This window comes from Diachasma alloeum, unplaced genomic scaffold (assembly GCF_001412515.2).
Source record: "Diachasma alloeum isolate Michigan unplaced genomic scaffold, Dall2.0 Dall_scaffold_00313, whole genome shotgun sequence".
Classification (NCBI taxonomy): Eukaryota; Metazoa; Arthropoda; class Insecta; order Hymenoptera; family Braconidae; genus Diachasma; species Diachasma alloeum.
Window position 1 is genome coordinate 425500 of NW_021680452.1, and position 12641 is coordinate 438140.

General features: G+C 35.7%; 1 protein-coding gene across 3 annotated transcripts; it reads left to right on the forward strand.

Annotated features, from left to right (window-relative positions):
- Positions 1 to 3294: 3294 nt before the first annotated feature.
- Positions 3295 to 10887, forward strand: LOC107039936 (lipase 3). 3 transcript variants are annotated; one of them, XM_015259797.1, is made up of 7 exons: positions 3295 to 3529; positions 4811 to 4988; positions 5598 to 5953; positions 6232 to 6390; positions 7964 to 8191; positions 9725 to 9891; positions 10689 to 10887. In XM_015259797.1, exons 1-7 carry the CDS (start codon positions 3329 to 3331, stop codon positions 10696 to 10698), a joined length of 1299 nt encoding a protein of 432 aa, XP_015115283.1. In that variant the 5' UTR covers positions 3295 to 3328; the 3' UTR covers positions 10699 to 10887. The 3 variants fall into 3 exon arrangements, with proteins under 3 accessions (XP_015115283.1, XP_015115286.1, XP_015115285.1); XM_015259800.1 differs by lacking the exon at positions 7964 to 8191; XM_015259799.1 differs by lacking the exons at positions 9725 to 9891; positions 10689 to 10887 and adding an exon at positions 8283 to 8458.
- Positions 10888 to 12641: the final 1754 nt, after the last annotated feature.

Below are 12641 nucleotides of genomic sequence, written 5' to 3' on the forward strand. Positions count from 1 at the left end.
AAAAAAAAAAAAAAAAAAAACTAGCAACCCGAAGGTTCCAGGATCGAATTTCGACGAGTCCAACTTTTCAATCATCATTATCAGTGGTTATCGGTTTCTTCAGGAAGGATTAGTTGAAGAATGCAAATTAAATCATAAAAAAATCATGTATTAATTAATTTTTTCAACTATTAAAAATGCGTATTGGGTGGGTCACGGGTGCCGATTATCGGCCGACACTTGGCAACCACTATCGGCCCAACGTTATCAAACCAATGGCTAACCGAGGCTGGGCCAAGGCCGATTGAGGATCGGCACCCAAGATTCGGCAGCTCGGCTGCCAGTACTAGCCCAATCTTGGCCCGTTTGACTTTTCGTCCCCGGGGTACTACACCTTCTCGGCCAAAATTCAAGTTTTTTTCATTTTTCTGGCAAATTTTTAATCGGATTGACGCGAAATAATATACCGTTTTTGCAATTTACAATTATTGACTGACTAACGCAGTTTCATGGTAGTGCAATCATTTTCCTGCACTTTTTCTAAAGTTTTGTTAATTTCCGAAAAGTTTTACAAAAAACACAGGAAAATGATTGCACGATCATGAAATTTAGTGAATCATTAAGTAATGGAAAAACGCAAAAACGGTATATTTTTTCACATCAATCCGATCAACAATTTACCAGAAAAATTTAAAAAACTTGAATTTTTGTGAAAAAGGTGTAATACATCCTTAAGGCTGAGTGGAGACTTAAATTTCACCGCGGTCTCCCCTTGAATAAAAGAAAAGTTTCAATCGTTGATTTCAAGGTGATCTCCACGTTTTTCGAGAAATTTTCACTTGGAGATTTTTTGCAGATCCGTTCTCGTTCTCCCACTCCTCTAAAATTTTTGAGTTGATATTTCATAAGCAGATGTAATGCAATTGCTCAAATGCTGGGATCTTGTGAATACAGCTTCATCAATGCTGAAGACTCCCTTCCGCACAGTTGATTCGACTGCTCAATCCACTCTTCGTGGGTGTTACTCGCTGACTCATCACTTCTAACACATGGTTTAAAAATATTTTGAATTCCACAACCTTGCACATCACACTTGAACGTGAGGTTGTGAAAACGGCTCGCGTACCTTCGAAACTAGATTTTTCAGTTCAAACACTCGAAATTTCAACCCCCCCGATGAAATTAACAGACGGGTTCCAGTAATAACAAAAATCTCACATTTTGTCCGTTAAACCGTGCGAAACTTAAGGGTTAAAAGTCCGAGCAATCCCCGAATAAATCAAAAACCCTTAAAACGATTTTTTCCTCCACCCGAAAAAAAAGCATTTTTTCAAACCCAAAAAAAGGATTTTAACCTTTTCATTATTCTCGAGGGACAAAAAGCAACAATGCCCGGAATGACCACAGAAATTAACCCTTTCATTCAATTTTTCTTGATTTTAAAAAATTTATACGATCCAATGGGGTTCCCTCCATCAAAAATCGAGACGACCACGAACCACTTGGCCTTTTAATACATTTTTCAACCCCTTTTGCCTCTCAACCCTTTCCCCCAACCTTTCCCTAAATTACATTTTTTCATGGAACTAATATCATCGCATTTCTTCGTAAAAGCGTGAAAATTTGCGATACGACAGACGTTCCATCCCCCCCTCCCTCCTTCCTCCCTTTTTCTTCCCCCCTTTCATCTTCCTTTGTTGTTTTTTTTTCTTCCGTTTTTATTTGAAATCCAACTCTTGCCTGCGCCCCTCTTTCCCACGGCAGAATCCTTTCTGGCTTTTCCCAAAAAATACTTGCACCGGCCCTACGTCAGCATACACATAGGGGTGCTCAGATGCTAGCTGCCCGGTTAAAGGGAAATAACACAAGTTTCACCGGGAATAAACGCTCACGCATTGTTGTGATTTCAAGAAAAAGCGGGGGATTTTTTTTCTACTGACAAATCTTGATGGACGTGAAAGGAATGAGTTGGTGGATAAAATGGGTTCAAGTTTTTCTTGGTGATTTTATTCTATTTTGCTTCATTTCTCATTTTTAGAATCAAATATTGTGAAGATGTAGGAGGTGAGTCGCAGGAGAATCTAGTGGTCTTTTTTAGGAAAGCAATCGCTGAGTGAATAGAAAAATATTTTCCAGTTCAACCATTCCTCCATATTCAAATACTTTAATGTTTAAAATATTTTTCAAAAACTTTTCTATTTATAGAAAGAAATTTTTCTATTTATAGAAAAATTTCTCTTTTTATCAGTATAAATTTTGAATTACGGTTAAATTCTGAACAAGTCGATTGTTAATATTATTCACCAATTTTTTCATTTTAAAAATAACCATCAATTTAAATTTTCAAATTCCGAATTATTTTATCAACCAATAATTGAGAAATTAAATTACAAAATTATTATATTATTTTTCAAATTTCAATTATGATAAATAAATCTCAAACAAGTCGAACAACACAGCTTTCATTTGAGCCCCATTAGACCCTATGTTTCCCGACATTTGACAATGATTTTATTCTTTAAACTTTGCAGGTCTCAACTTGAATCTCAATATAGAATCATTGGAAAATATTTTCAAAATTTGTAAAAAAAAATCAGAACGTTTACTTTCCACCATAAAAATCATTTGTTCGGAATCGTAACAAATTTATTGAGAAATCGATGTCATGCCCAAAAAGATAAGGTTTCCGGCAGTTAAAAAAATTTCCATTATTTATTTTTAAACAACGCATGTTGAAAAAAATCATAATTCTGTGCAAAATATAATTTTAATGACGCTGAATATTAATGCTTTTTTCAAATTTTTCTCACGGAATTTAATTGACAGATTTGACGATTAAAAATGATTGAATCTACAGTGTAGTCTCTACGAAACGGTAAAACATACTTGGATGTCTTTAAATAATTTAAAGTACTAATTTCTCTCAAAAAATCCCTTTGCATTTCAAAACAGAGTAATTGAAATCAGATGAATAGAAGGGGAGATAAGCTTATTTGAAGAAAAACTACTTGGAATCTCGAGAAAGAGTTTATGAGCATCACTCCGATTCAAATGATTTTTATTATCGTTAATTCGGAGGCGAACATGAATGATATTCTAATGTAGTTTTCCAACCACTAGTTCCGAACACGACATACCTCAAGTATCGGAATTTCAAATGAAAAAATTGGAGATTCTGACGCAGTGGAATTTGAAATTAACAAGAAAGATAGCATATTCATTATGAATGATAAACAGTACAGCTCTTGTGATACTAGAAATACCATATAAATATGAAGTCAAAACTAATTTCAAGTCAGATCATTGCAAACGGTATCTGCAAGTTAATTTGGATATTACGAGTCAAAAAATGATGAAGACCACCGATTTTCCGCAGAGTACATTTTCTGCATTGATCCTCACCGGCGTTGTATTGGCGGACGTAGCGGGAGTGATAATAAACAAAATTGTAGATGGAAATTTACCACAACCATTGACGCCTGGCGAGAAACTGTCAATACTGGATGCTTTGAGAGGGGTACCGTATGATCCGAATACTGTGCTAACGACGGTATGTATCTGATTACTCTTTCAATTATAATTAGTAGTCTCAATATAAGGACTATCCTAGTGGAGATTTCGCTCACACGGAGAAAAAAAAAGAGATAAATTACCGAACAAGTCACGTGATGGTGGAGCGAACTCGATTTTTCCTACTTATTCAGCCGATACTGTTAGACATTTTTAGAAATTTCATCGAAGAGATTAGAGCAAATCTCATGAGAGTGACATCGGATCGGATTTAGGGAAAAATTGTTATGAAATTCCAAATTTTAGGTAGAATTCAAGGAAATTCATGAGTTTTTAGTGGGAATGAGACGGAAATTTTATAACTTATTTAAATTTTGAATGGAATATAAATATTCAGAAACAAAATGACATAAATTTTCAACTTTCCTGAGTATTGCGAATTTTCACTGAATTTTGATGAAAATTCGGTTCTCAAAATTAAGATTCCAGAACTAAGGGTCAGAAAGTAAGATTCACAAGGGTCAAAATAAGGGTCACGAGAGTTATAATGAGCATTCGATTAAAGGTCATAAGGGTCAGATGAACGGTCACAAGAGTAAGAATGAGGGTAATGCTGGTCCAAATAAAGGTCCAAATGAGGCTCATGGGGGTCTCAGTAAGGGTTAGAATAAGGGTCTAAATAACGGCAATGAGGATTACAATTAGGAGCAGAATAAGGCTCGGGGATCATATAGTCATATCAAAATTTGGTTTTCCAAATTAAAACTCCAAAATTACGGGTCAGAAATGAAGGGTCAGACATGAAGGTATTGGGGGCGCTATGGGGGTGGAGGAGCAGAGCGAGCAGGGGGTGTAGCCCCCTAGTTATACTATATACTATACTCTATATGGTATATAACACATGCTCTATATACTATATGCATATATATTTTTTTTACGTTAATTTTTTTAACGGTAAAAATATATATATATATATATAGAATAGTATATATTTATATGTATAGCACATAATACATCCCTAAAAATAAAAAAGAACATAAAAAGCAAATGAGAAACGAAGAAGAAAATAGAGAGGATTATGGCGATTTCGGATAAATTATTCAACAATTACATTTTCATTGAGATAAAAATTAATGAAAGTGAGAAGCGGTAGTGATTAGAAAGATTTGAAACAATCGAAAATTGAAACAAAGAAAGATTTGAGAAAACAAAACTGATCAAATTCAATTTTCACTAATGCGTCGCCTATTATAGTCTCATTTGATTGTCCACTCGGGTATTCTAATCGCAAATTCACTGGCTACCTGTCAATTTTCCACAGCCCCAAATAATACGCCGAGCAGGATATCCCGCCGAAAGTCACACAGTTCAAACGGATGATGGATATCTCCTAGAACTTCACCGAATTCCAAATGAATTAGGATACCCAATATTTCTGCAGCACGGATTGCTCGGCTGTTCTACGGACTGGATCATGCAGGGGAAGGGCAGAGCTATAGGTGACCTTCTATTCCACGAAATGATCACGGACGAAAAAATTGAATAGAAAAACCTATCGAATTCATTAGAAAATTCTATTGAATTTCTATTGAACTGTTCTATTAGTTTTTGGCCGATTCTATTAAAAAAGAAAAAAAAGAGTGAAAAGAAAAGAACAAGTCTTCAATAGAAAATATTCAGTAGAAAAAGTCAATAGAATTCAATTTTTCTGTATAACTTATTCTATTGAGATATTTTCTATAGAATTTCCTTGGCTCAAATTTTCTAAGGTTTTTCGCTTGATTTTCTTGATGAGAAGAAAAGAAAAATAGAATGAAAAAAACTTAGAATGAAAAAACGAAAATTTAAGTTGAGCAAATTCTATAGAAAATATTTGAAAAGAATAAGTTATATAGAAAAATCGAATTCTGTTGACTTTTTCTATTGAATGTTTTCTATTGAGCATGTCAATAGAATCAGCCAAAAACTAATAGAAAGTTTAATAGAAATTTAATCGAATTTTCTAACGAATTCGCTAGGTTTTTCTATCAACTTTTTTCGTACGTGATGATTTTACATTTAATTTCCACTAATTTACATCGTGACTTATCCATCATCTCCTACTGCAGCATATTTATTAGCTGATAAAGGGTATGATGTGTGGCTGGGTAACTACAGAGGTAACACATACTCTGCTGCCCACATTACTTTACCCCTAGACAATCCCAAATTTTGGAACTTCTCTTTCCACGAGCTGGGAATTTACGATTTGCCTGCTATGATAACTTACGTCACTGATTACAAGCAAAAGCCAGTGATTTATATTGGTCACTCAATGGGAACAACGGGGATGTTTGTCATGGGATCAAACCGTCTTGATATACATAAAAGAGTTCGGTTTGTTATTTGCTACGCACCAGTTGGCCTTACTGCTCATTGGAAGGGTCCTATGCGTGCCATTGCACCTTTGGCTCCGGCCTTCACGGTAGTGTCGAGTAATTACTTTTCATCATACCGTGCGTAAAATCGAATTTTATGGACACTTCGTGTCCGTCAAACGCGGGTTACAGACAGGGTGAAGAAAAATTTGCTCCATCGTTCGGCTGAACAAACTTTTCTGACCTGTGTGATTGCAGGTCTCGGCTTCGCCTCGGTCTGCAACCTTCACACTCGTCCGAAAAGTTTTTCTCGGCATTGTGACGAAAGTATACATTGATTGGGTGATCAGAACGACTGATGATGCCCATTTTTTCATGTTCGAAGGCTCTGGGTGATACCTTCGGCTACGGTCCATTCCTCACTCGGGATGCCAAGGTCAATACCTTCACGAAATATATATGTGATGCATCCAAACTTGAAGAATTCGAGTGTGAAAATATGGACTTTGCAATATTTGGATCCGATTACACCCAATTTGAGGTGGTGAGTCACAAAGAGTCAATTTCACTCTTAGATTTGTAAGTTCTGAAAAATATCTCATTAAGGTAAATGTACCTACACTGTTAAAAATTTCTTGAAATTGCAGTCACAATGTCATCTGAATTTCTAATGTTGTGAGTTTGAATTCAATTTCAATTGAAAACGTTCACTAAATTTCTCATTCATCTTGAAAATTCAAGAAAATTTGATTTTTCGTATTAAAAAACCATTGATTTTTCAATGAAAGCTTGAATTTTCAAATTCATCGTGGAAATTGAACATCAAACATAATTGAATTTTCAATTTATTGAAAATTCAATTATGTTTGAGAGAAGTTATTGCCTGAATTGTCAACATTATCAAGGTTTTTCAGTGCCGTATGGATCTGAAAATCGAGAATTACTTGAATATTCAAGAAATTAACTGATTTGTCAATGAAAAATTCTACAGAAATTTCATGTTACTTTATCGTTGTTAAAAATTTAAAGTTTTTTCACTTGAAATTTCAAGTGTAATTTTCTAACAGTGTATACTCGTCCCTGTTTCTATGCAAGTGAGTATTTATAGACATTTATAGACGATTATTTATTAAAAAATAGTAGTTATCACGATTAAGGTATTTCGTGCGAAAAAGGTAAATAATGAAATTCATCTGGAATTCATATAGAATGTTTATAATCACAATTGAATTATCTATGAAATTTCCTAGAATTTTTTCAGATTTCCTTTTCAAGTAATTGACGATTGAAGTCGCTTCTTATACATGAGTTGTTATGGAGATTTTTCTGTTTAGCACGAAACTGCGGTGCCATCTGAGGTGATAATATAGTTCTATGCTAAACTGAAAAATCTCCATGAGAGCCCATGTATAAGAAGCAACGTCAATCGTTAATAACTTGAAAAGGAAATCTGAATTTTTTTTAGCAAAATTCATGGATGATTCCGTAGCGAAGTGGTAAAACGGTACAAGTCAATTTTGAATATTGACCAGTTTTTAATGAATATCTTGGAATGTAAGGGAGATAGTAAAATTTTTGTTGTAACCTTTTTCTAGAGCCGATTGAGAGCTACAACAAGTGTAATTACGAAAATTTCGCTATCTTCCTTAGAGTCCGAAATATTTTTCAAAAACTCAACTGGGAGATAAGTCGACTTAAACCGTTTTATCACTTCGCAAAACGTGATTTAAAAAAAAAATTGACATTTCATGTAGCCCTAGGCCATCAGATCAATAGTAATGTTCTCAAATGGAGGCTTATGACACTGTAGTTTAGATGAGAATTCAAGTAAATCCAAAAAATTTCAAGTATAGATCAGCTGGAATTTTTTCAAGTTACTTGAATTCTTTTAATTTTCACTTTCACACCGACTTCTGAATTTTCAATTGAGAGATTGCTTAATATTACATCTTTTAAGAATTTTTGAGATATATAAGATTTATAAGGAAGAATTCACGTTCAAAATGCGCTACTCCTTTCAGATTGAAAAATATTTGTCGACAAAAGTGACTCAAATTGTTCAACCACCGAATGAATTTTTCAGAGCACATGTAATTAATTTTGTTGAATTTTTGTAGAATTTAATTCCGACCATTACTTCTCATACTCCAGCGGGTACATCGACGAAAGCTCTAAATCATTATCTACAAATGTGCAATTCGAAAAGATTCGGATACTATGATCACGGACCAGTGAAAAATCTAGAATTTTATAAGACACCAATTGCCCCTGATTACAACGTATCGAAAAATACTCTGCCGATTTTCATGTTCTATGGTCTCAATGATAAGGTGGCCACTGGTGTGGTAAGTCAAAGCATTTTGCATCAATCTTTAGAAGGACGATGGGCAATAGTATATTTTGTAATACCTGCCCAATAGTAGATTTTTAACCTAGGGAGACGAAATACGGGACTCATGCCCATGTGCGGAATTACCACTCTAGCCAAGGCGAGTATGGCAATCCACAAGAGCTCATATGATTGCAATATTTATATTCGCCAGAGAAGTTTTTTTCGGCCTAATGATGAATACTATTTTCTGGACGAGGAAAAAACCCCCATCGCAGCAGCCCGGGACAAGATTTTTTTGTAGTGATTTTCAAGTTTTCCAGTTTGGGAAGTATGCAATATCAATTCCCAGACGAAAAATCGTGAGAAGCAGTACAGAAAATGAACTATTTGCGCACTCGTATCGAAATATATTATTTCCGCTCGACCTCGTACAGTAGAGTCTCCCTAACTTCTCTGCTCTTCAACTTCTCGGCGATCAGCGACAGCCGAGGCGAGTGTTCCTTCCCTCTGAGCACCCCAAACGTGTGTGAGTGCTGTGTGTGTATTTCTCTGCGCTCGCCGAATGCGCAGTAAACAGTTTCTGCTCCCGCACGTTTTTCGTGCTCCATATGTTTCATAACCTCTTACTCTCACTCTACTTGGACGACACCCCTCTATAGCGATAGAGTGTGGATGGCTGCAACCGCTCATTTCGTGGAATTTATAGCCCCGAGGTGGTGAAGTTAGGGACACTCTACTGTACACAAAAATAACCACATTATCCCCATTATCGTTCTGAAGAGTGAACTTGGTAGGTACCACAAAAAATAGGACGTGTTACATGTGCGTGTGAAAAAGTGGAACCTTGCGCACTAGTAATACAATATTCTATTTCATCACGTATGCGTAAAATGAAATTTTACAAAATTCCACCTTCCACATGTTATTTTAAAAAATAGGATTCGGCACTCGTGGAAAAAGTGTTTTTTGATCCTTGGGAGGTACTCGCTACAGACAAGTGTCACACACCTTCCATGAGTCAAAAAACTGTGCTGAAAAGGCTTCGCTTTATGCACTCGAAATTCACTTTACGCACGTTCGTGAACTTTACGCATGCCGTGCGGAAAACAACCGTTTTACGCCCACTAAACCGTTTCGAAAAGTGCACTTTTGAGGTAGGTATCATAAGAAAGGGATTATTCACGTGATGGGACAACATTGTTCGATTTTAGGTTGGTCGTAAGCAACTCATAGTACGTCTCGTAGATCGCATGCGTTGAACCGTCATGCGACCGTACGATTTCAACTCGAGAATAGTCTTCCAGGAACCACTTTTCTCACGAGTGTCATCGTTACTTTTCCACTTTTACTCACAGCATGAGGAAAATTGGCTTTACACACGACCTTGAGCTTGGCGCACTCCGTACAAAAACGGACTTTTACTCCCGAAGCACGCTCGAAAAGTAGACGCTGTGGCGTTACAAAAAAAAAGAATATTTTACGCGTGCGTACGAAAAAGTGCAGCTTGACGCACTCGTTACATAGTACACTATTTTCTACTTTTCAGGATGCTAAAAATTTCTACAATCTACTGCCCAATGGAAAAGGGATAACCCCAGTCAATTATCCCTGGTTCACTCATCTGGACTTCATCTGGGGAAAAGACTCCAGATCATTGCTATATGAGCCAACAATAGATATTATTCAGGAAGTACTCTCGGACGGTCCTGTTTAGTATGTTTAATGTGATGAGTGACAATGTGAATGTAGGGAACTTTCAGGAAGCTTAAGGATATCCAAGTACTTCGTTCAAATTGGCAACTTTTTTTCAAGCAAGATTTCAGTTTTGTTGAAAATCTTGCCGTCCCCATACTTTTTCGGATTTTTCATTATTGAATACATTTTTTCAGGAATTTCTTCAATGAATATTGTGAACAATATTTTATTCAATTTCACACTTGACTCTCGTTGGTCTAACCTCTAATGATCATACGGCAACACTGCACATGTGTTGTATATAACCTCGTAAATACGGTCCGAGTAGTCACTTGAGCGGACTGTTGCCAGACGTTAGGAACGCACGGATTCAAACCACCCAATATGGCCGTCGTCCCAATCAAGAAGCTTTTAATTTGATTGTTTGCAATTATCTGTCCGGAAACTTATGTTTTTTAATGTCCCAAAAAAACTAGAGAGTGTAACGAACAAAGTCATATACGGTTATGTGTACGAGAAAACGCTTTAAGACTATGAACTATTGGATTGAAGGTGGGAGTATACAGCTCTTATGGACACAATGTGTTAAATTTCATTCTTTCAAAAATAGTTTTCTCGAAAATATGTTCGGAAACTAAAGTTTATACTGCACCTAAAAAATACTCTTGGTCTAGTCTATAAACTCTGAAGGGGATTTCCCCCAGAAAAAATTGCCTGAACTACTTGGATATCCTTAATGGCTCTCTATTCTTTTTTGGCATTCTGTATAACAGTGGAACATCCGAACCGCAAATAATATTCTGAAAAATTAACAGCACCCGATGAAAAAGTTGTAAATTGGCTGGTTTAGAAAGGAAACAATAACAATTGAGAACTTGAACTCAATGCGATATAAGGAAACGGAGGGAGTCAGGGCAACAAGAACTATATCTCTATAATTACAAAGGGTTACGAGGAGAAACGGGGGAAGCCAATTCGAGAGAACGCTAAATGATTTCGTACAATAAAATGTCACTGAACACAAAATTTGATTTATTGCCATTTATTTTGTTTAAATCATCCACTTCATCAAATAATCCTCGGAAATATAATGTTCAAAAGTTTGTCATATAAGAGGTATTATTAATTATTATCAGAAACATGTCATGGCGATACAGTCTATCGTACGAACCTCCTCGCACCTCATTAATTCCTTATCTCAGAATATAAATAATAATTCATGTTATACAAAAAAAATTCCACAAGGAGAGAAAAAGTGAGAATTTTCCGGAATAAATTTTGATAAAAGTGACAGTGATCAGTGATGTATAATAGAGTGCACGGAGAGAAAAGTTGAATAAAAAGTACTAGGGAATCGTAGCAAATTTCACTAGGTATACCTAGTTCGTATATATACGAAAGGTAATTGTGGAAAGAAATTGCAGTTCAATAAAAAATGGCGCGTTCATTTCATACACTTTCCGCATAAATTTAAAAAATTCAGCGTAACAGTCGGATTACTCTGACAACTTCCAGAGGATTGATTGAACATCGATAATTACAATGAGAACGAAAATTTCTAATACAGTAGAGGCTTCGTATGAGATACCTCGCACTTCCCGGGTAGAAATCACGCCGCTCGAGCTCGGCTCGGAACCCGTATCCCAGCTAGAAATACGCCACTCCGCCCCAGCTTGGGATAAACTCCACGCGCGTGATATGTACCCGAGGTTGAGCCGCGTCACGCGCTCACAGCCCAGCGTTAGACTATTACGCGAAACGCTTCGCCGGGCTTTAGTTGAATGGCCACTACTCAACCTCAGGTTCATCTCCAGTTACTCAATCCCAGTATACTTAACCTCAATAATGATTTGACAGGTCCGATAGCATCGTGATTTGAGCGAAAAAACAATCGAATAAATATGAAGATGGCATGCTTTTTCAGATGAACAATCACAAGCTCATCAGAAATAACGTGATATTAACTAATCGAATGGGATTAATCTGAAAATACAAGGTAGAACAATTCACTGAAACGTAGTCAAAACTTTATTATTAATTTAACCTTTATTATTAATTATCAACGCTACAGGAGAGGATATTCTTCAGTTTTCGATAGGCCTACGAGTTCTAAGAATATTCTACGATTTATTAGGGAAATGTTGAATACAGGTATGCCAAAATAACACGCATGAAAAAATTTAACAGAAAAACCTAGCGCTTTCTATTGAATTTTTATTGGAATTCTATGAGAATTCTCTGGAAGTTCTATTAGAATTCTATTCGTTTCTTGCGCCGATTCTATAGGAGATTATGCAATTTCATAGAGTCTTTTTGTTAAGGTAAAATTTGGTGCAAGAAAGTAAATAGGTTTTTATGTTCCTATACATTTTCTTAGCCGTAAGATTTCTAAGTTTTTTCCGCTCGGTTTTTCTTCTTTTCTTTTAATCAAATGCAGGAACAAAACTTGGAAAATTCATGCCCAATAGTTTCTGTGGAAGAAATCCTAACAGAATAAATTACCTAGAAAAATCAATGGATTTTTTTCTACAAACAAATATCTATTAAAAATGCAGGGGAAAGTTGCATAATTTTCAATGGAATTGACGCAAAAAAAAATAGAATTTTTCAATAGAATTGCAATAAAACTTAAATAGAATTCTCATAGAGCTCCAATAGAAATTCAATAGGAATTCTTAGAGAAAGTGCCAGGTTTTATATTCGATGACAGAGGGAAAAATCAGTAAATTTTAAATTTTATAGAAAGCTCAGTGGAATTCCATTTTTTT

Excerpts from the sequence above, each read along its gene's own strand:
- LOC107039936 (XM_015259797.1), top strand. The coding sequence starts at position 3,329 with ATGATGAAGACCACCGATTTTCCGCAGAGTACATTTTCTGCATTGATC. Across the intron at positions 6,391-7,963 it reads ATTACACCCAATTTGAGGTG|AATTTAATTCCGACCATTAC; the intron begins GTGAGTCACAAA and ends GAATTTTTGTAG. Across the intron at positions 8,192-9,724 it reads ATAAGGTGGCCACTGGTGTG|GATGCTAAAAATTTCTACAA; the intron begins GTAAGTCAAAGC and ends TCTACTTTTCAG.